Source organism: Gavialis gangeticus, unplaced genomic scaffold (assembly GCF_001723915.1).
Source record: "Gavialis gangeticus isolate Ggan-Ray unplaced genomic scaffold, GavGan_comp1, whole genome shotgun sequence".
Lineage (NCBI taxonomy): Eukaryota > Metazoa > Chordata > Crocodylia > Gavialidae > Gavialis > Gavialis gangeticus.
The window spans coordinates 59802502-59824566 of record NW_017729004.1 but is presented as its reverse complement, the minus strand read 5'-3'; the positions used below and the strand labels follow the sequence as shown (position 1 = coordinate 59824566).

General features: G+C 43.0%; 1 protein-coding gene across 1 annotated transcript in view; it reads right to left on the bottom strand.

The window, feature by feature from the left end:
- Positions 1-22062, bottom strand: part of SDHAF3 (succinate dehydrogenase complex assembly factor 3) — a gene marked incomplete at its 5' end in the record, with an annotated part of 66192 nt that extends 44130 nt beyond the window's left edge. The window contains one exon of the mRNA XM_019507978.1: positions 21964-22062. Coding sequence (XP_019363523.1) covers positions 21964-22062 — 99 coding nt within the window. The remainder of the gene's footprint in view (positions 1-21963) is intronic.
- Between the last annotated feature and the right edge of the window lie 3 nt (positions 22063-22065).

Genomic DNA, 22065 nt, shown 5'->3' with positions numbered 1-22065 from the left:
ACCTTGTCTGCATATGTCCTTAGACCAACACGGCTACAACCTAAACCCCTTAACATATACAAGTGATGCAAGTTTTGCTTTCAGAACCTTGAGGGGCACTTCCGCAGAAGCCCCTGCACCCAGCTCCTTGAAACTTGGCAGGCTTTAGACCCTCACAGAAGGGACTACCATCCCTGCTGGTTTCATCCAAATCTACAAAAAAGTTATAGCTATTTTAGTGATTCCCCATTATAGTCTATGGCCAAATCTCCAAATCCAAACTGAATCGGGACAGTGACTCAAATCACTGAATCAAATCACTGTCACTCTGAATCGGCTGAATCCAAATGGAATTCTTGCTACTTCACACAGGCCTAGTAGTTACTGAAAGACTATTAATGACGCAAGCTGATAACCTCAGCTCTATCCTTGTGGATAGATATTTACCTTATAAGACCACTGCGACAACTTTGCCGATAACTTTAGCAGAGACGCCAGGGACCGACTGTTTGGCTAGGGACAGATGGCCAAAAAACCCAAGGCTGAACTGATTCAATTTTTGCAGGTTTCTGTAAACTGCTTAGATTGAACCAGTACGAAAGTGAACTGACCTTCGCTTTTCAAAAAATGCAAGGCAACCAGACCCCTGCAGTGGCCTACACCAGGCGACAGAGGGCGCTACACCTCCCCTCCCAGCCTGCCAGCCAGCACAGAGACCCAGGAGATGGGTGACTTCCTCAGCTATGCCCCCTCTTTATCCTCCAGTCAGCTGAGGGGGGGGCATGGGGGAACCCCCCACCAGACCTCCAGCCAGAGTCACCCTAGCACTGAGAAAGGGAAAGGAAGGAAGCCCCCAGTGGGGTGTTTCTCCTTCTCTCCCAGTGCCCAGAGATGGTATCCCTAGCCATGCCTTCTCTCCTCAGTCCAGCCCAGCGGAGAAGTGGCCTGAAGGGAATCGCTCCACCCCAGGGTCTCCCCAACCAAGGGGGAAGGGGAAAGGCCCCAGAAGGGCACCTCTACTCCTCTCTCCCCGTTTCCAGAGCTGGCCCCCATAGCCATGCCCCCACCTCAGTCTGGGTGGGCTGAGAAGGGGGTGTGGGGGAAGACCCTCCCCTCTGCATGGCAATGGAGCCCCAGCTGAGGTCTCCCCAGTGGTGGGGAAGGGAGAACACCCATCAGGGTGGCTCTCCTCCCCTTCTACACCCAGAGCCAGGAGCCGGCCCAATCACCCAGCCATGCCCACTCCTTCATATCAGTGAGTTTATACTGCAATTAACCTCAATTTTCATTTTTCAGTGGATCAGGGGCCCCAAAACTATATCTTGCGGGGGCCCCAAAAAATTGTAGGCCAGCCCTGATATGGGCTTTACTCCCCACTGCCAGCAAGCCACTCACTGTACTGCGAGTATTAAGCTACAATATAAGCTCTAAGAAATTCACTATAAAATATATGTCTACATACATAACCCAGTTCCAACATAAAGGCTGAAGCAGTCAAAACTTTTAGCAATATGAAAACCACCTACAGCAAAATGAGTATCTTTTATGTCGCTACCAAATACAAAGACACAGTCAACACTTTAATTATGCCATCTCATGTAAACCCTTATTTTGTTAATTTTGTAAACTGTAGTATAAAAGAGACCTGATCCTCTAACAAAATCCAGGTAAGCAGGTCAAAGGGACTCAAAGCCAGTATTACCATACATCCAGGTTTTCCTGGACATCCTCTTTTTTGGCCCCCTGTCCTTGTGTCTGGGCAGGTTTTAAAATGCAAGCAAATGTCCAGGTTTTTGCTCTTCCTCTGGTTTCCCAGGGACTAGCAGCTTGGGACTGCTTGGGGCTGGGAGCAGCGGGCAAGGTAAATGGCTGTCAGAGGTCACGTGATTTGTGTGCAGACCCCAGCAAGCTCCCAGGTAAGACAGAGAATGTGTGTGCATGCATGCGTGTCTGTGCATGCGCAGGAGGCTGGGGGGCAAGGGCTTCAGGTTGGGAGTGAGGGCAACCAGTAGGGCTGGGGGGGCAGAGGGTTGCAGGTAAGGAGTGAGAGGCACCAGCAGGGCCGGGGGGGCAGGGCCTTAGGAGTGAATGAAGTGGCAGGGTACAGGCATATCACTGCCCTCCCCCTTGCCCTCCACAATCATATACACCTCACCCCTCTCTCTCTCCCACAGGTGTCCTCTTTTTTGAGGCTGGAAATATGGTACCCCTAAAGCAGAGATCTGTTTATGTGTGGAATTTCAGGAGTGGGGCCTTAACTTAACAAGACAATAGTTCTGAAGTCTGCATAACGGTACTTGTATAGAAAACTCATTATGAAGCTGAAGCAAGAAAACAAACAATATTTAAGAGATCCAGATTCAATTTCAACACATACAAAGTACCTTTCTGCAGTCTTTCACAGGGTTGCACAGTACAAAGGTGGACATTCATACTGCATATACACATATCATACTGAGTAGATGACTGCAATCATTATACAAGCTTCTGTAAAGCATTAGTGAAAAGTTGGTAATTTTGAGAAGCTGTATGTCATTTTTTTCTATTTTAATGTAGTTTAACCACAATGTCTACAAAACATGGCCAGCTGATACTATGTAGGTAGGTAATAAATTAAAATTAGTAGCAAAAAACACTTTCTCTCTCTACCTGCAAATAGTACACATAGCAACCCTATGAAAAAAATAACTGTGTAAATCTGTTACTCTATTTTTCATTACCTTGCAAAGTTTTTACTTAAAAGAATACAGGACTCTCTTTGCAATGGTTATGGTATTATCTTTGACTAAGATGCATGGAGCCTTGAGGCTAACAGACAGAAGTTACAGAAGATGTTGTTTTGAAACATCTTCATCTCACCTTCATACATGGGGGGGAGGGGTCAGATTTTCACCCAATTGGCCATTTTGGAAATTGCCTGCAGCCATGCATGTGTGTTTGGTCACAATTATAAACTGCTTTCTGGGGCCAGAGCAGACAAAAATTGTCACTTCTGTCTGTGCCCAATCTGATAAAATCCAGATCTAGTTAGGGTTCCTAGGTATTACTGCAAAATTAATTAGTAATAAAAATAATATCAGTAAAGAAAAGAAAACAACTACTAACTTTTCTTCTTTTTTTTATTTCTAATTTCTTAACAGTCATACTCCCAAGACCTACTAAAGGAAACTCTCTCAACAAAGTCTTTAGAAATGTTGCCTGTATACATAAGAAATGCTGAAACAGAAACTCTAACAATATTTTTAAGACAAGTTTACAAAGTCTTTGGGTCACGCTCTGCATGTGATACATGTAGTGAAGCAGGCGTGTCTGCTCTGCATGTGCTACACCCCAAAGTGTAGCAACCTTTGGTCAGGGCTAGGAGTGTGCCAAAAAACTCAGCCTAAGAGTGTGCTTACTGACATGAATTCAGTTATGAACAGCGCGTGCCCCCGGAGGCTGGGGGGGCACAGTGACTGCCTGCAGGTGGTGGTAGCGGTGGGGGTGTGGTAGCAGGGATCTCCCACAGGTGGCTGCAGCAGTGTCAGCAGCTGTGGAGGGAGGGGGAGGTGGCGATGAGCGCTAACCAGTGGTCAGTGACCACCTGCAGATGCCGCTGGTGGTGTCTGCAGTGGCCAGTGGCAATTGGCAACCACCTGCAGTGTAGGCAGCGAGAAGAGGAGGCAGCAAGCGGCAACCACCTGCAGGCATCAGTGGCACTTTTTTATGGTGATGCACCACCAATCTCAGGAGGTGCACGTGCACCTGCATGCACCCCTCCATGTCACCAATGCATTCAGTGCTGCTTTTATGTGGGTACATGACATCCATTTCAAGGTGCAGTTCACGTGGAAAGAGCATGTGTGCTTCAATGTAACATTTCCCAGCACAGTACTGAGAAAGCATAGCCATGCCCCTACTTGAACATGCAAAATTGCTTGATAAATTTTGATCTTCGTGCTACTGATCTGTATCCTTCTTGAAAGGGAACAACAGAAATGTTATTAATTTGCAATAGAAAAGTTGATAAAGTTCTGACTAAGTCAGAAGTTACATAGGAGCCTGAATTTATTTTGTTGATAACAAGAGACTCTAAATCATTGTTACTAATTTTCAGAAAATTTGAAGCCCCAGGTCCATTGTGCACAATTTGCATTCAGTCTTTCAACCTGGTAAACTGTATGCCTACACAGCCTGAATCTCCATCTATGTCGTACATAGCTTAGGTAACGTATTTCCTGCTTTTCTCTCAAAATGCCCTTCAACCACTAGGTGGAAGCCTAAATTATCTTTTGAAAGAAAGTATTCTCTTTTCTTTTTAATGCTAAATAAATTAAATGTTCTTTTTTACCTTAATCTGATTATTCATTTATTTTTATTTCCATGCCTAAAGATGCAACCATGTGTTGACTGTTCCAAAACTATATTTATTAAAGAAAAAGGATGAACACAATGAAGAAAGGAATGTCTGGATATCATTCCATATGTAAGCTTAGAATTTTTAAATAACGTATTTTAGTAATAATACAAGATTCTCTAGCTACTTTACCGGCTATTGCTACAAAAAAAGAAAGAAAGAATACGTATTTAAAAGATCACCCAAATACTTCGGTAGTTTAAGCTTTAAAATGCATGCAATAAACAGCAATAAAAAGGGTAACTGGTTTAGCAATATGGTAGCAACATTAAAAATACCAATGGCATTGCCCATACCGTTTTGAACTTAAAAGATGAAGTAAAAGCTTGTAACAAATGTATTCTCTCACAGTCTCCTTGAAGATGAATTTTCCATTAAGACCACACCATTATTGGAATGCAAAAAATGCAGTTGTATTTCCATATAACAAAGTTAAACAACAAAAAAACTAATCAAGCGCTGTACCACATCAACATGTGCAAAGAAATAAACAAAAAATTACTGACCTTGGTAGTGGGCAAACTAATCTAAAGGAGAGTGACATCACTCTCCAAATGAGAGGTACCAAATACTGTTTTGCATGACAGATATGCACCACCCATCTAACTTCTAATACAGAAACCGCGCAGTAATGCTTTTATAGGTCATTCCTATTCTTTTTTAAGACAAATTTTCCCTGAATAATAAGCATTCTTAACAAAGAACAACTGGATCGCAAACCTGCTTATATCTTTAAATTTGGAGGAATGTTGGAAGAATGGGAGAGGAGTCAGGGAATTTGAAGGCTACATTACAATGGAATTCTGTTTGTGGATCTATCTAGGCAACCTGTATTCTGGTTGATCTAGCCAAGAGACCACCATATATAAATGTTATTTTATGGAAACTTTAAAATCACAAAAGCAAAAATTCTGTCTGGTATAGATAGAGTGAATACTACCAAGGCAAGCCAGTTAGACTGAGTCCAGTCACCACAGATAACAAGTCTGCTAGTCTGCAGAGCATGCTAATTTCATATTTTTAGCCATTTTAGCTACTACTCTCTTATTCAAGACCCGTAACTAAAAAAGCATCCAAAAAGTGAGAAATTCTTTACTACCTCTTGAAAATATTTAGGAAAAAGAAATTAGTTCCCATTTGATCCTCACCACTAAATGTTCAGCCATTGCTATGAGTGAACTAGGTATTTCAGTATCAATAGGAATTTTTTTCTGGTAAGTAGTTTTTCACCCACACAGTCAAAAAGCACTAAACCATATTCCAATGCATCTGGTAAATACTGCATAAAGCCAATGGGAAACTACTTCTAAACCTTAGGCCACATTTTTTACTGAAGTCAGAAAATGACAGAAATCTCAAAATTATATTCCACTATCAGGTAAGGACAGGACAGCCTGTCTGATGGACTTCATTGCCACTTACAGCACAATACCCAAAAAGTCAGCAATAGTCTCAGGCTTGTAAAACCTACAGAATCAGAGGGATAGTCAAGTAGGCCTTCCAGATTTCCTTGTCATAGCCCAATTTGATTCCAGTACTCAGAATACCGCAGACATTTTTTCCCCTACCCACCATTAAAAATGTTATTCTTCAACATTAGTGTTTTGTTCCTGCAATATCTCAGCCTATGTATGAGTAGCAAAAGACTCTGAAATAAGCAGAAGAGGTGGAGAAAGGATCACATCAGATCAAGGTATTCAGAAGTAGAAGATATGTTGTAAGTATGTGAAGGTAAAGAGAGCCAGTTGCTGGTAAGGAGAAAAATTGATGGCACCAAATGTTACTTCGCACAGGGCCTGATGCAATATCCACTGAAGTAAATGGAAATCACATCAGTGACACAGGGTCTTCCTGGCCTAAGGACAGGCCCCACAGAAAGTCAAACAGTATATATGAATGGGACAATTTAAAACATGGCTTGTGAACTATTATAAGGCCCTTGAAACCACATCATTCAGTCAAAAAAACTGAACAAACAACTTGAGTCATATCAACAATTTGGAACATATCAACATTTGGAAGTTGATTAAATACCATTGATCCATTGGAGCATCAACTATTCAGTGCATTTGCTTATTTGAAACCCCCCCCAAACTATTGTCCTTGATGCAGCCAGTCCAGCTCCTGTAGGTAGGATGGGATGATGTGGTTTCATCTGAAGCCTGTCAACAGGGCTCCTGAAATGTCTAGATTTGTTATTTGAGAAACAGACTAATAAGCAAAACACATTTTGCCCCTAGGACAAGCGGCAATGTGTTCCCAGGAGAAACACAAGTCTGCATGGGTGTGGGGCAGTGCAAAAGCTGAAGAATTTCCAACACCCCGTGCCTCCATGCTGTGACCCACACCAGGTCCCACACCAACCCATGCTTTATGTGAAGAAACAGGATGCACAGAGACCTGGGCCAATGTGGAAGCCAGGAAATCCCTGGCTCCCACACTGCCCTGTGCCTCTGCACCAGGACCCACACTGACCTATGTCTCTGCAGGACCCACTGTGGCTCCTAGCCACAGATTTCCCCAGCTCCTGTGCCACCCCACACCTCCCAGGGGCACATCTTTTTAAGCAGGGAAAGGCTAGGGTTCCCTGCTTGTGGAGATGCGCCCCTGGGATCTCCGGAGCATGTCTCTTTAAGCAGGGAATCCCAGGCTTTCCCCATGTAAGAGGAACACCCCAAGATCCTGGAGATGTCTCTCACTGAGATTCCCCAGGCATGTCTCTATAAGCAGGGAAAGCCAGACAGATGCTTCAAGAGCTCAATCCTACCCTAGACTTCTCTGGGGTGTGTAAGATTGGCCTCCTCAAGCCTCTGGAGCACCTGTCCAGCATCTGCAGAGTATGGGCAGATCTGGCTGCCTGTCCTCTCCTACCATCAATCAAACAGGCACCCACTGCAGAGAAGCAGCACAATCTATTTCTACCTTTGGGGACTTGTGGCGTGACAAAGAGTATGAATGTCTGTTTGCTGTGCATTTTTATGGTGGCACAAAGGTGAGGAAAGGCCTCACTTGCTTCTACCCTAAGGTCACTTTCCTAAAGAAAATGACTGCTACAGCAAAATACAACTCTGAGTCTGCTTCAGTCCATGTTAGCTCATAGGAAAGCTACCAGAACTGCATACTTCAAGGTCACCAATGGTTGAAATAGCTTCAACTGCAAGTCATTCAACCTGTTCAGTAACAGAAAATCTCAGGCCACTCTAGAGGTGGGTTTTCAACCTTTTTTCATTTGCAGACCCCCTAAAAAAATTTGAAAGCAGGTGCAGACCCCACTGGAAATTCTGAATGGTGTTTCAGACTCCTTTGAATTGCAAGTGTAAGTATTCGCATACATTTGATTGATCATAGCCATCTTTTGCAGACCCCTTAGGCATAGTCTGTGGACCCCAGGTTGAAAACTACTACTCTAGAATCTCTAGAGTGATCCCTTGTACTCCCAAGAGAATTGATATATTCTAAGCTGAAGGCTCTGCACTTGAAACATGATGGACTTAAGAAATGAAAAAGAACAATTAACAGGACTTAGATGAAGTAAACCAAAACAAAAAAATCTAAAGAATCTTAACTGTATTTTTTGCTGTAACAACTCTGATCTATAATTTGTAACACAGTTGGGTAATTGTCATCTTATTATTATTGTTTTTAAACAATATATTCTCAATAATTATATGACTTAGAGGATAGTTGAGCTAATTTACTTATCAACTGTGTCAATGTTAATTCAATAGCATTTCTAAGTAATAATCATTACTGATCTAATTATACCAGCTGCCTCTTGTTTCAGTACCAATTATTTTAATTAAAATATTAGATATTTAGAAAATAGAAAAGAACAGATACTAATAATTGATATATTTCATTTTAACAAAGCTTCTTCCTCTACTGTTAGCATTTCCCCATGAATTTTAAGATACAAACCAATAATCTGAACCCAGTGCAATAAAAATATATGGGCAAAAACATGACTTTCTATTATTTTTAATGAATTTACAATTATTCTTATCTTACTCAGAGTGATCTTGTTCCAAGCAACAGCATTCAAAACGCAGTTTTCAGTGTTGTAAATTTTAATATAATCAAATTATATTTTCCTTAAAAATACTGTAATGTTCACCTACAATTTGAAAGTTTTGGGAGTTGGTCATAAAATAAATCTTTAAGCTGCTATTGTAGGCAAACTAAAGTGACCCTTTTTGTCATATTTTAGAAAAAAATGATTATTCAGTCATTCAAAAACGAGACTTCTGCCTATTCATTTGCTTACTGAGACATCATATCTGAAGTACTATTTTTCTATAAAGTAAAAGAAATATTTTAAAGACAGTGTTAAGAAAACTAAAGTTTTGTAGATAGACTTCCTTTAAAGAAATAGTGAGCAACTTCTAAAGTCAATATTTCATTTTAAATAAATAAATAAAAATCCTGTACACTACACAGCAATAAATTTTGGTAAAAAATACTAGGGCTATTTTAGCAACTAGTAAGTGTTCAGGAAACTGACTGGCCTGCAAAAATATCATAATCACAGACCATATGCTGGCTCAGGAAAAACACTCAAAAGGCCAAAACACACTCTGATTACAATTCTGTCACTACATTTTGAGAATTATTAGAGTGCCTAGAGTCTACAAAGGTTGAGAACCATTGCTATAGCAGCTTAGTCTATGCTAAAACCCCTTCTGACTTCCCTGATGCAGGAACATGCATTCTTTTGCACAAAGGGTCAAGACCTAACACTACTGAAATAAACAGGAATTTTAAAACTGAATACATGGACCTATTTGGATAAACATCATATGAAGGATTTCTTTTAATTTGGAGATTCCATTAAATGTACAAAATATATTTCAGAACATTAAAATGACCTGAGTAGGTACTCAAAGATAATCAATACTCAAGCGGACTTTGCATCTGGACTACATTTCTGTGAATCTGCAACCTTAAATCTACCCCTCTTGTGCACATGCATTGTTACAATCTTTAATTACAAGATCACACACACCATTTCTCCAGTAATACGATTAGGGCTCTGGGTTTTCTGTTTCCCACAGAAAAACTGAAAAAAGCCACGAATTTTCCCTTTTACATGAGAAAAGTGTGGATATCTCATTTTACCGGAGAAACGTGGATTTTCCAGTTTTGCAAAGAGCTCTCTGCAGGCTGGTAGAATTCCAGCCTGCAAGGGGCTGGGCGGGTGCCAGAGGGCAGTCAGGCAGGGGGCGCCATATGCACGTGCACATGTACGAGCATGACCACCAGGCAGCCTGGAAAGCAGCTCCCCGCAAGTAAGTGTGTGTGGGGGGGAGTGGGATTGGGGCCCCATAGGAAGGGAGGGAGGGAAGGAAGGACTTGGGCAGGGCTGGGGCTGCTGCCACTGCCCAGCTGGGGCATGGGGCTTGGGGACTGGCCCTTTTCCCTGCCCCCCATGGGCTTCACTCCAGCTGTGCCACCCACAGGAGAGAAGCTGGGCTCCATGCTCCACTTCACCCCTGCAGCTATTGCCTCTTGTGGATGGCAACCAGCAGTGGCAACACGACAGCAGAGACGACCCCCTAAGAGCACTGGTGCACCCCATGACAGGCCACATTCCCTGCTTAGGTGACGGGCACAGGGAAAGGTGGGAGCACCAGTGCCCCTCCTGCAAGTGCTGGCTGGGAAGTGGGAGCGCCAGATGTAGCACCGAGGTCACTTCCAGGAGCACTGCTGGCACTTCCCAGTTGGCAAGATTGGCCACGGGGGGGACTCCCCTGGTCAGCAAGGTCCCCCCTGGTCAGTGAGACTGGCCACAAGGGGGACCCTCCCCGATCGCTGACTGGTCACTGGGGGGGCACATGCTCCCCGACTAAGGCAGCACCAGTCACCCATGGCAACCAGGGCTCAGGCACTTCTGCAGGGGGCAGGGCTGCAGACCCAGGTCTCTGGCCCCATCGCCCTGGCAGCTGGGGGACCCCTCCGCAGGGCTGAGTGGGGCAGGGGGCTGTAGGTCAGAGGCAAGACACCAGCAGGACCAGGGGGCTATGGGTGGAGAGTGAGTGATACCAGCAGGGCCAGGGGGACTGTGGGTGGGAAGTGAGGGGCCTGGATCTGCATCCTGGTGAGCAAAGGAGGAAGGGGAAGCTCTGATTTTCCATTATAAAAAAACCCCAAATCAAATGCCAAAATGTACAGGCATTTAGGATTTATTTTATTATACTGATTAAGACACTGGTAGGCTTCCAAATTGCTTTTAAATTGTAAATATATCAATAAAACATTATGTTCAATTGATACCTATATCTATCGTGGAGTTTCATTTTAATCACAGATTTGGGGGGTTTTATGAGATAATTTGTGATTTTTAAACAGAGAAAAATCAGTATCCCTGTATATGATACACATCTTGGATGGTGCACAGTGAGACATGTCTCCCTAGGAATTAAAATATACGTAATATTAAGCTATACACATAATAAGAAAAATCAGGCATAGAAATCATTCATGTGTGTGACAGGCCCAGTTACTGTGTGCGCTGTACATACCATAACATACTCTATAAAAAAAAAAAATAATAACCCTCAACACTGCTTTAATTCTGTTTTGCATTTAACAGCGTAGATTGTTTTTAAAGAGCAAGTTGGGAAAAATCTGTATATGTACATTTTCTGGAAGCACAGTTATGTTTCTTGGTATAAGCAAGATGCTAGTGCTTCTAGTGCATAGTTCCTTTACTGCACCATATACACAAACGTCATAAATGTACTGCTGCAAGATTTTCAGCAACTGTTCTAAAACCCCCAGGAGATCAATATAGATGGGCCTATTCCCAGAACCCAAGGGCTTACAGCCCTCTAAAGTAAAGAGGGAAAGATGAGCTTCAGGACCTACTGCTCAGCAATAAAAGAAATGCAATTTCTTCGCAAAGTTAAGTTTTCTAGGTTCTAGAACCCTTCCAAATTCTGAAGTGCAAAACCCCACAGTCCTAAAATATGAAATTATGTGATTTAGAAATAACACTTTGAAAGAGAAAGAGACTTTGGGGAAGAGTAAGATGAAATGAAGGGAAAACCAATTGGATCTGCATTAAAAGGAGCTGGCTGGCAAACCTGGAACTACCTCACTCAGGATACCCATTTATTTGCCCAACTCTTCCTAAGGGTAAATTGGAAGACGGCAGTACAACAGCATCTTTCCCTGCTGGGAAACAGCACCTTTCCTTCACTCACACAGCTGGAAGTGCATATATAATAGAGGTGCTGCTTTGTAAAATCCTCAAGATGAGTAGCACTTTGTTCAAGCAAATGGCAAAAAGATGCACCTCCAGATGAAAATCTAATCTAATCTAATCAAATTAGAGAAATGTGGACTTGACAAAACTGCTATAAATTATAGATAACAATAGCCACAAGCAAAGAGTAATTATTAACAGGTCCATGTCAGAATGTCAGGAGGTTTTGAGTGGAGTCCCACAGCAGTCCGTCCTGGATCCCGTGCTGTTCATCTTGGTTATTAATGATTTAGATGCCGGTTTATAAAGCTTCTTTAGCAAGTTTGCAGATGATACAAAACTGGGAAAGACTGCTAACACATTGAAGGATGTAAGTGTAATTCAGAAGGATCTCAACAGATTGGAAAGTTGGGCCAGAGCTAACAGGATGAAATTCAATATGGACAAATGCAAGATTCTACAACAGGGAAAAAATAATCAAAAACACAAATATAAAATGAGTGGAACTTGACTGGATGACAGCACTATGGAAAAGGACTTAAGAGTCTTGGTAGATCACAGACTCAATACAAGTTTGCAGTGTGATGCAGCCATACAAAAGGCAAATGCAGTTTTGGGATGCATCAATAGAAGCAGTAGGTGCAAGACACAGGAGCTGATAGTGCCTCTACTTGTCAGGTATCATCTAGAGTACTGTATGCAGTTCTTGGCGCCACATTTTAAGAAGTACTTGGAGAAGTTACAGAGGGTCCAGAGGTAGGCAACAAAGAAGATAAAGGGCTTGGAAGACGCATCAGATAAGGAGAGGCTGAAGGAAGTAGACATGTTCAACTAGCATAAAAAGTGCTTAAGAAGGGAAATGACAGCAGTCTTCAAATACTTAAAGAGTTGCCATAAAGAAAAGAAAAAACATCATTTCTCTCTTGCCACAGAGGAGGGCATGGACCAATGGCTTGATGCTGAAGTAAAGTAGGTTTCGACTGTATATCAGGAAAAGCTTCTTCACTGTTACAATAGTGAGGCAGTGGAATAGCCTGCCTAGGGAAGTTGAGGACTTGCCATCGCTGAAGGTGTTCAAGAAATTGGACAGCCACTGGTCAGGGATGATCTAGGTGTACCTGTGTTTATGCTCCACTAACAGTATTTCCCATGCTTCTGGGCTCTGCTGGTAGTCACTGTCCCACCTTTCTGCTACGTGTCAGGGTGTTTTTCAGCCTCCCTGAAAGGCATTGGGTGCTAGTTACAGCCAAAGTTGGGGACTTTGATAGGGGTATGCCAATGTTCCTGCTGGGACCAAACCCGGAGGTTCCTGGCTAGAGGGCATTGCCCCTCCGCTCAGAGTCAGACCAATTGCCATATTGGGGGTCAAGGAGGAATTTTACCCCATGGTCACAGTGGTACGGACTGTGCGGGGTTTTGCCTTCCTCTGTAGTGAGGGGTTTGGCCCGCTGCCTGGAACCTCGAGCCCATACTGACATTTCATAGAAGGAGGACATTGGCTGCCATGGTTCTCCTGCTTTATCCATGCCAGGTTAGGGTGTTAGGTCTGTGTTGTATCAGGGTCAATAGTAGCTCCTATGTAGAGTTTAGATTAGGGATTGTATAGGATGGTTTGGATAGGGATGATCCTGCCTCAGACAGGGGGCTGGACTAGACTATATCTGGAGGTCCTTTCCTGCCCTATTTCTCTATGATTAATCCACCACTTCTCATTTTCTACCACTCGCTGTCTCAGATGGTGTTCCTATCTAAGAAAACACTTCATCCAAATGAATTCCAAGACTGCAACTCAAGACTGTAATACTTTAAGTACTGCTGATCTTCCTTTAGCCATGCTGGATCTAGTACAAAGCTCTTATAAAAAAAGAATGGAGGTAGCCAGCTCTGTCCTCAGAAAGAAGATATTTCCTTGACTGCCAGTTTTGCAAGGGGTCTGATTCATCTTCTTAATCCAGTGGTCCAAAAAAGAATATAAGAACACTATTGCACAGCTGTTCCTGGCCCAGGTACTTCAAGTGTGGCACCTCTGCAAATTTCTGGATGAAATTCAAATACAATTAAAACTGTTTAGATAGATTCTGTAAGGACTGAAGAAAGATTCCCTGCAGTCACTGTCTTGGATACAGTGTCCCTCTATTGTGGAGATTTATTTGGCATGTTTAGTCCTCTAGTTTAAATAGCAGGCCATACACCACCCTGATATTCACCCTGCCTTCACTCACACAGCTGAAATGGCCTAGACAATGGAGGGGTTTAGAGCATCTTAACTGTTTTATGAAATCCTCAGTTTAGCAAGTACCAGGATCATCAATGTCAAGACATCTAACACTAGGAACACAGACTCTTGGCGCACAAGCAGTGGTCTTGGCTGGAGAAATAAAAAAACAGAAAAACAACACACACTCCACAGTGCATTGAGAAATCTGAATCCTGCCAAAGCCATGTGAGAGAGAGATCACAAAGCTAGTACTGTAGGCATTGTGGCAGCCCAAGAGAGGACTGAAAATCAGACCACTGTGTGTAGGCTGCTATGAAGAATCTTTGTCTCTGTGCCCACTTTAAGCCTAGAAAAAGTTTGTATACCTAGCTGCCAAGACACAGAAGTTTGACAGAGGTGTATTGAGAAAATGCTAGCCATCTCTCCCTCAGTGCTTCCTGTCTTGGTCTCTCATGTGGAGATTCAGTTTAATCCAGTTAGCTAGCACTCTGCTCCACCAGCATGAGACACTGAAACCCATGTGCACCCTCAGGCTTGCTGATGACATACGGCACTTTGGTGGTGAAGCCACCCTGCTGTGCTTACTAGGAGGCAGATGTCTTCATCTGCATGTCACATTGTCTCAGGAGATGCAGATGTCTTCATCTGCATCTCCTGAGAGTTTACAGACAAGGTTCTTTGGGTAAATCCGATATCTTCTATTAGACTGACTATTTGAGTTGGGCTAATAAAAGATATCGGATTTACCCAAAGAACCTTGTTTGCCTATGTCCTCAGACCAACAAGGCTACAACCTACACCTCTGAAACATGACCATTACAGGCATCTTAGATTTAGCTTTAATAGATTACTCTTGAAAGCACTTTAGGCATAAGCTGGATTTGCAAGAGCCTCCCTGAGGTGTCCAAAAGGGAAGCTCCAGTGTTTAGGAAGACATCCACAGACACAGCTGGCAGTCTCAAAATGAGGTAACATAGTGAACATTACTCTTAAACATGATTCTTGTAAATGGTAATTTAGAGAGGTGCTGCTGAGTGCTCTTACATCCTTCTTAGATACTACACCAACAAAATAAAAGGAAGATATCAGTGCATCAAGGAAACACTGGACCAAGAAAAAAAAACAAGGACTCAGAAAATGCACCAAATGAAAGGCATTGCAACAGAAAAAACGAATGACTAGATTGAGCAACCCTAAGGCCGCCTTAAAAGCTTCTGGTATCAGTGCACCAAAAATAAAACCGGTTCTAACACACTGCAGAGACTGGCTAAGAGGCACAGATGCAAAGAGAAGGCAAGCATCAGAATCCCAAATTGGCACAGGACACCAAAACCAGTGGTGCTGGCAGGCTACCTTGGAGCCAGTATGTCAAAAAAAACTGACATCAGGGTGGATAAAAATGGATATCTTTTTTAAAAAATCATACTTTTATTTAAATAATTGTCTATTTTTTTATATTATAATTAAGTTTCCCTTTTTAAAAATAAACTAGTTTAAAATTAAATTTGAATTTAATGCAGCATAGTTTAAGACATACGTTTAGTAAAATCTATTAAAATAATTTAAATAAAATACACTGAGTCAATAAGCCTCTACAAAAAACTCTGAAGTTTTTAGGCTAATTTTCTTCTATTTAAGAATGAGGTAGAAACCTCTAACTTCTCAGGTCAAGCTTTAAAAACATGGCACGGTATTTCATGTATTAGGGGCCTGAGCCTGCAAGTAATGCAGGATCTATACTACTGGATGCAAAGGATTAGCAAAGTCATCAAAGGTATTGGAAGTTGGATTCTGACTCCAATAGACACCATCATGTGTACTCTTTGATCAGGACTAGCCACTAAACCCACCTGGAGGGTACCAAAAGCCTGTTTTATTCTACCTGAGCTCTGATTAGTTCTGCTCTCAAATCATGAGTACTTATGATTCTTCACCCATAATGGAGGCTTATTCTCCAGCTCATGGAAAAAACAACCACCTGCTTAGTAACCCCTGCTTCTGAATGGTTAAATGGCCTTCCTTGGTCCCCTTGCATAGATGTAAACATTACTTCTCAAGTGCTCCATCCATGTCTTTAAACTAAAATATGCAGCACGCAAGGCCAGGGGGCTACAAAATTAGCAGAAATCATAGATTGTCAGGGGAGAGGGCTGTGTTTTGTTTTGTTTTTGGTGGGGGTGAGAAAGGGTGTGGTGGGTTATGGCACAGGAAGAAAGAGTCTTGGTTTGTTGTTAATTTCTTGTGTGAAGGAGGAGGAGGGAGCAGAGTAAGAAGCAGTTTCCACAACACAATGGACAGACCTTGGGCTCAAGACAGTGTAGGAAAAGGAACAATGTTCTGTGGACTATAGACTAGTCTTGATTCAATTACACATTTTTAACATTACCCCTGCACATCTAAAATGAGTTTTATTGCTAGTTTAAGGAAATATACAAGCCCTACATAAAGATATCCTGTGCAGAATAGTTTTAATATGAATTTATTAATTTTAAAATAAAGATGTAAATGTTTTCAAGCTTTTTTATATTGATTTAAAGGCTTTAAATAAAAGATAATTGTTATGATTTTTTGAATATTTTCCATGTAGAACTAAGTATGGAAAAATTTTATCATTTAAGCACTGGTTAAAAAACATCTGCTATAAGAGGGTTCTTTCATTTACAATTTTTTTAAAGTAATGCACTGAGTAATAATCAGTGTAACTGACTTTTTAACCATTTTGTGTCAGGGTCCATTTTAGGCATAAGAAATTATGAGCATCTATCATCTGCACAGTGAATTCTCCATATCCAAAAAGAAACTTTCTTTATTACCAAGTAAAACTATGGATGAGTTTCTAATCAGGACCAGGAAAGTCCAGCAAGACAAAAGAGATGAAGATTTCTCAGTTCATTTTTTCAATAAATTCTCTCTTTCATCTTGTTCAGAACAAACACTTCACTTACATGGTTCAGTCATTACAACCAGGTCACACTCCACCCAGCAAAACAGATATTGTTGGAAGACTTTTGGATATAGTGTATGAAACGGAAACTGAACAGTGAGTAAAAAATGCTCAAGGGAAAAATGTTAATCTGAGTCTTGACTGATGGAGCAAAGTTCACAATGATGTGGAGGTAATGTGTGCTTGTATGAAACAGAAGACAGGATTGTTCATCTCATAGAAACAATTGTATTGTATCAGGAAATGCACCTACTGCAGAATATTTAAGAGTAGCAGCAGTAAAAGCTACAACAAGCTGGGCATGTCTACACGAGACGTTAACTGCCCAGCAGCCTAATAACACTGTGTAGTATTAGGTTACTGCACTGTAAGCGTCACTAAAAACCCGTGTGCTGGCGCTACTGCACATTGATTTAGTACAGGGGTGTCCAACCTTTTTGAGTGTGGGGCCGGATCATGAACTTTTTATCATCCAGTGGGCCAGTGAGCCATATTCAAAGACCTCACAGGAAGCGGTATCACATCAGGAAGTGATGTCACATAACCTTTGACACCAATGAAGTTGCAGGAAGTGAAAATGAAAGGTGGTTTAAAATCCAAAATAAAAACAATATAAAAGGAACAATGAAATAATACCAAACACTTGACTAAAATAAACACTTCCGCTTCTACTCACTTCTCAATGAATGAAAGAAGCATAATGCAAGTCGACAGTCAAACATGGAAAAGATATCAGCCAGAGAGGAAACTAATCAAAGCAACAAAATATGGTCATTTTTGAGAATAAACTTCAAGAAGATTTACTTTTATTGAATTAACAACTTGTTAGTAACACATCTTTAACAATTAGTAACAAGTTGAACCCCAATCCCGCACAAAGAGAAACAGAAGCAAACACAATCCAAACACTGGACAGTATTTTTACAAAGATTTTTACATGCTCCAAATTTACGTTGGCGCCCAGATCATTCATACCCTATTCTTGAGCATGTTGTTGTCTTAAACAAGCATACAGCACAGCTGCAGGGGGCTCAGCCACAGCTTCCTCTCCCTGGTGCAGCCTGGCCAGCCCATCCCGTCCCCTATCAAGCGGTGGCTTCCCCACGTGCTGCTGCACTTTCCCCCTATCTGCACCAGCTGGTCCCAAAAGGCAGGAGGCTCCACCGCTGCTTCTGCTGGCCAGTGCCGACCCAGCCGGGCATCCCCAGCAGCACATGGGAAGCCAGCTTCAGCCACAAGCTGCCCTGATGGGATGGGCCCAGTCAGGTCAGCACCAGCCAGGAAAAGTGGCATGCAGCTGAAGCTGGCTTCCCACGTGCTGCTGGGGATGGGAGGAGCCTGGCCAGGTCTGCACCGGCCAGCAGAAGCCGTGGAGGAGCCATGCGCCACTCAGGACAGGACGAGCCCGGCTGGAGCGGCAGGGGCTCAGCTGTATTTCCCCCCCACCCACACCGGTCAGTCCTGAGCGGCACATGCCTCAGCCACCACTTCTGCTAGTTGGTGCCGACCTGGCCGGCCTCCTCCCATCCCCAGCAGCATAGGGAATCCGGCTTCAGCTGCATGCTGCTCCAGATGGGACAGACCCGCCCGGGTCGGCACTAGCCAGCAGAAACGGCGACGGAGCCGTGTGCTGCTCAGGACTGACCAGCGCAGGTAGGGGGAAAGTGCAGCTAAGCCCCTGCTGCTCCGGCTGGGCTCATCCTGTCCCAAGAGGCACATGGCTACTCCTCTTCCCACACACACCGTGTCGGCAACGTCAAGCAACATCAAGTTTGTGGGAACCCCGTCTCTTCCCCAGCCCTTCAGCAGCCACTAGGAAGCTGCTGAGTGGCTGGGGGAGGGACAAGGGGTGGGAACGAAAGTAAACACTGTTTACTTTCCTGTCGCAGCACCTCGGGCCTCAGAAAATGCCTTGGTGGGCCGCATGGAGGCCTGCGGGCCATATGCTGGACAAGCCTGATTTAGTACTTGGTTAACCAAGTACTAAACTTAATGCGCAGTAACTACAATGCATTAATAAACGTGTAGAAGTGCCCACTGTGAGCAAAAGTTCAAGTATCATGTGTGTGGCCTTGTCACAGACAATGCTGCAAACGTAGCAAAGATGAAAAGAAACTTAAAAGATAATGAAACATAACATATAGGCGCAGTGGTCATTTGATGCATCTTTCAGCCAAAGACTAAAGTATCCAGGAATAAAGGAAAATGTTGAAATTGCAAAATACTTCTGTAACAAGCAGTTGCTTCAGCTTCACTGAAAAGAGTTGGGGGGATCGAAGCTAATTTGCCACCAAGATATACAGTGGAATTCTGTGGTTGACTGCACTGAGCTATTTATTAAAAACTGGCCTACTATGATGACCATCTATATAGAAAACTGTGACAAAATTGATGGAAGTATCATAACTACAGTAGTCAATGTTAGACCAAAGAGAAATGTAGAAGATACACTGAATACACTAAAACCTATATCCATAGCCTTGGACAAACTACAGAAAGATTGCTGCTGTATTGTGGATTCTGATGAAAATTGGGAAGAAGTTCAAGAAACATTAAAGCAAGAAATACCCAATGGCAAAGTTAAATTGCAGACCATAAAGAAGCAGATGGATCAAGCACTTATTCCACCTCATTTTCTTGCCAATAGTCTTAACACAAAGTACCAGGGTAGATGCCTAACTGCTGAAGAGGAAAATGCTGCTAATCACCCATCAATCATGCCAACCAGAATAAATTTCAGGACTAGAGATAAATCATTCAAGCAGTACATGTGCTGAGGATGTCTTAAAGAAAAGTCACATGATGGAACTGGTGGAAGTCACTAGCAAAGCATCTGGAACTAGAGTTTGTTGAAGTGCTTTTACCAGCAGTAGCCACTTCTGCAGGTGCAAAAAGAATATTTTCTCCATTTGGACTGGTTCATTCAAAGCTGAGAAATCAAGTGGGAGCTGAAAAAGTCAAAAGGCTTGTTTTTCTCTTCCAGGCTACAAATAAAAAGGGGAAGGTGGATGAGATTTACGAGTTCTAAAAACCTGAAAGATAGGGGGTAATTTTTTTCAAACAGCCTAGCTAAAAAAATTACTCTCATTTTAAAGAAAATTAGGCAAGTAGGAAGTTAAGCTCAAATGACTTTCACTGAAGCATCTTAGAACATTTTTCCCAGGGTGACCTGAAATAATGGTTTAATTCACTAACCAGAGTTCACACTTCTAATAATATAGCAGTTAATACTAGTATCTAGTTAGTTGTAAACATGTACCGTGTTTTGTTAAAAACAAAAAAAGTTTCTGTATCCAAAACATTGGTTTGTTTAATAAAATTGAAGTGCAGGTTTTGTGTGTTTTAATTAAATTCAAGTTGCATTTTTAATGCAGCTTGATACAAATATGAACCCAAAAATCATATAGTGAATAAGAAATAAATATTTCACCATTTTATAGCATCCTAAAATGTAGGACTTCTAACAATCCAAATATGTTAAGTTATATATATAGGTTGTATACCTAGGAAACATATGTACCAAAACTGTACATTTAGTTGTAAATCAACATGTTTTAACTGTTATATCAACCAATGAAAACACACCTTTCTTTAAAAAAAACAAACAAAATACAACAGGAAAGTTGATAAAAATCAATTATTTAAATAGGGTTTTTGACAGTGAAAGATTGTCAATGAAATATGAGCAAAGCACACTAAAATGCTCAAAGCAAAGTGCTCATAAATGTGTAACATGGGACCAGTCTTAAATAATAGAAAATACTACGACAGGGCTGTCCAACTTCTAAGCAGCCGCGCACTGCACACCCAGAGTGAGCCATAGGCCACATTCTGCCGCTGCTCTACCACTGCCCCTGTCCCTGCTGCACCATGCATAGCTCTTCCCCAGGCTTACACTCAGCTCACCCAGCCATACCACACTGCGCTGCCCTATTGCACTAGAGCAAGGAGCAGACAGAAAAAGCTGGAGGAGTGAGGGGGAGCCTGGAAACACCAGTTGCCATTGCAGCTACAGTGATGAGAGGAGCAGTGGCCAGGCAGGAGCCTGGGGACTACAACTTAATCCCTTGCAGGCTGCCCGTTGGACAGCTGTGTCCTATGGCTAACACAGCACGCACCAAGGCATTTTGGGAATGAGGAGATAGCTAGAAAATGGCCAGTGAGCCACTGTAAGGTAGTGCAGCTGCCAACAGTAGTGAGGTGAAAAGGGCATGAAATGCAAAGTGCTCCACTTCTGAGAATGGCCTGCAGACGGCAAAAAGCCGACCTTTCCATTTATCCACTTCCTCTGTGTCCTCCCTAAGACCTTCTGGTCAGCCTCCTACTTCTGACCAAATTCCCCATATACCAGACCGGGAAGGCATCTCTGGCTGGGGACAAACCAGGGGACTGCAAGGCTGTTTTCCTATGGCCACCCAAACCATGTGCCCAAGTAGGGTTTCACTGGTCAGTGCCCACAGGCTCCTCAGACCAGTTTGAGAGGCAGTGGGTACTGGCTCATGTGCCCTGCTTAGAAGCCTTGTGAACTCATGACCATTGTTTCCTCTCCCATTTCCTTTTAAGGCACTACTACACCTTCAAATCAGAGCTGGATAAAAACCAGCTACAGAGCAGTTACACATTTTCCAGGCCTAACTGCAGCTGGTTCTTTTTACAGTGGGCTAGTCATCCTTATCAAATGGTAATTACCTTGCATGTGTAGCCAGTCTAAATTTATTGTATACTTCACCTGTGACTTGCACAATCATTACTTTGCACTGGGGACCGGTCTAAGGGTGTTGCACGATAATTACTTTGCACATATGGCTGCTCTAAATTTCTTGCACAATTCAGCAGTGAATTGCAGGATCATCACTTCGCACACGCAGCTCCTCTAAATTCACTGTGCGATACACCAGTGAATGGTGTGCTACTTTGCACGGGTGGCCGGTCTAAATTCATTGCACAATTCACCTGTGACTTGTGTGACACTGTGCACGTGTGGCAGGTCCAGGCGCAACTGACCCGTGAACTACAGCATACTGACTTGGCACGTGTAGGGCTACATTTGGTGCCCGCTTCCCCAGTGAACACATGTACCGTGCGGCAGGAGTCCTGGCAATCGCGGGAAGCGGGGCTGTGTCAAATGTGGCGCTAGGCGCAGCTTCCCCTGACGTACCGCACTGCGGGCTGGGCTCTCTCCGCCTGCCCCCACCCGGCCGGGGCCGGGGCCGGGCACTTGCCTCCCATTCCTGCAGGAAGCGCTGGGCCTCGGCTGGGCCGACCTCCCGGTGCCGCCGGAACTCGTCGCGCACGTAGCGGTCTCCCAGCGCCCGCAGCGCCGG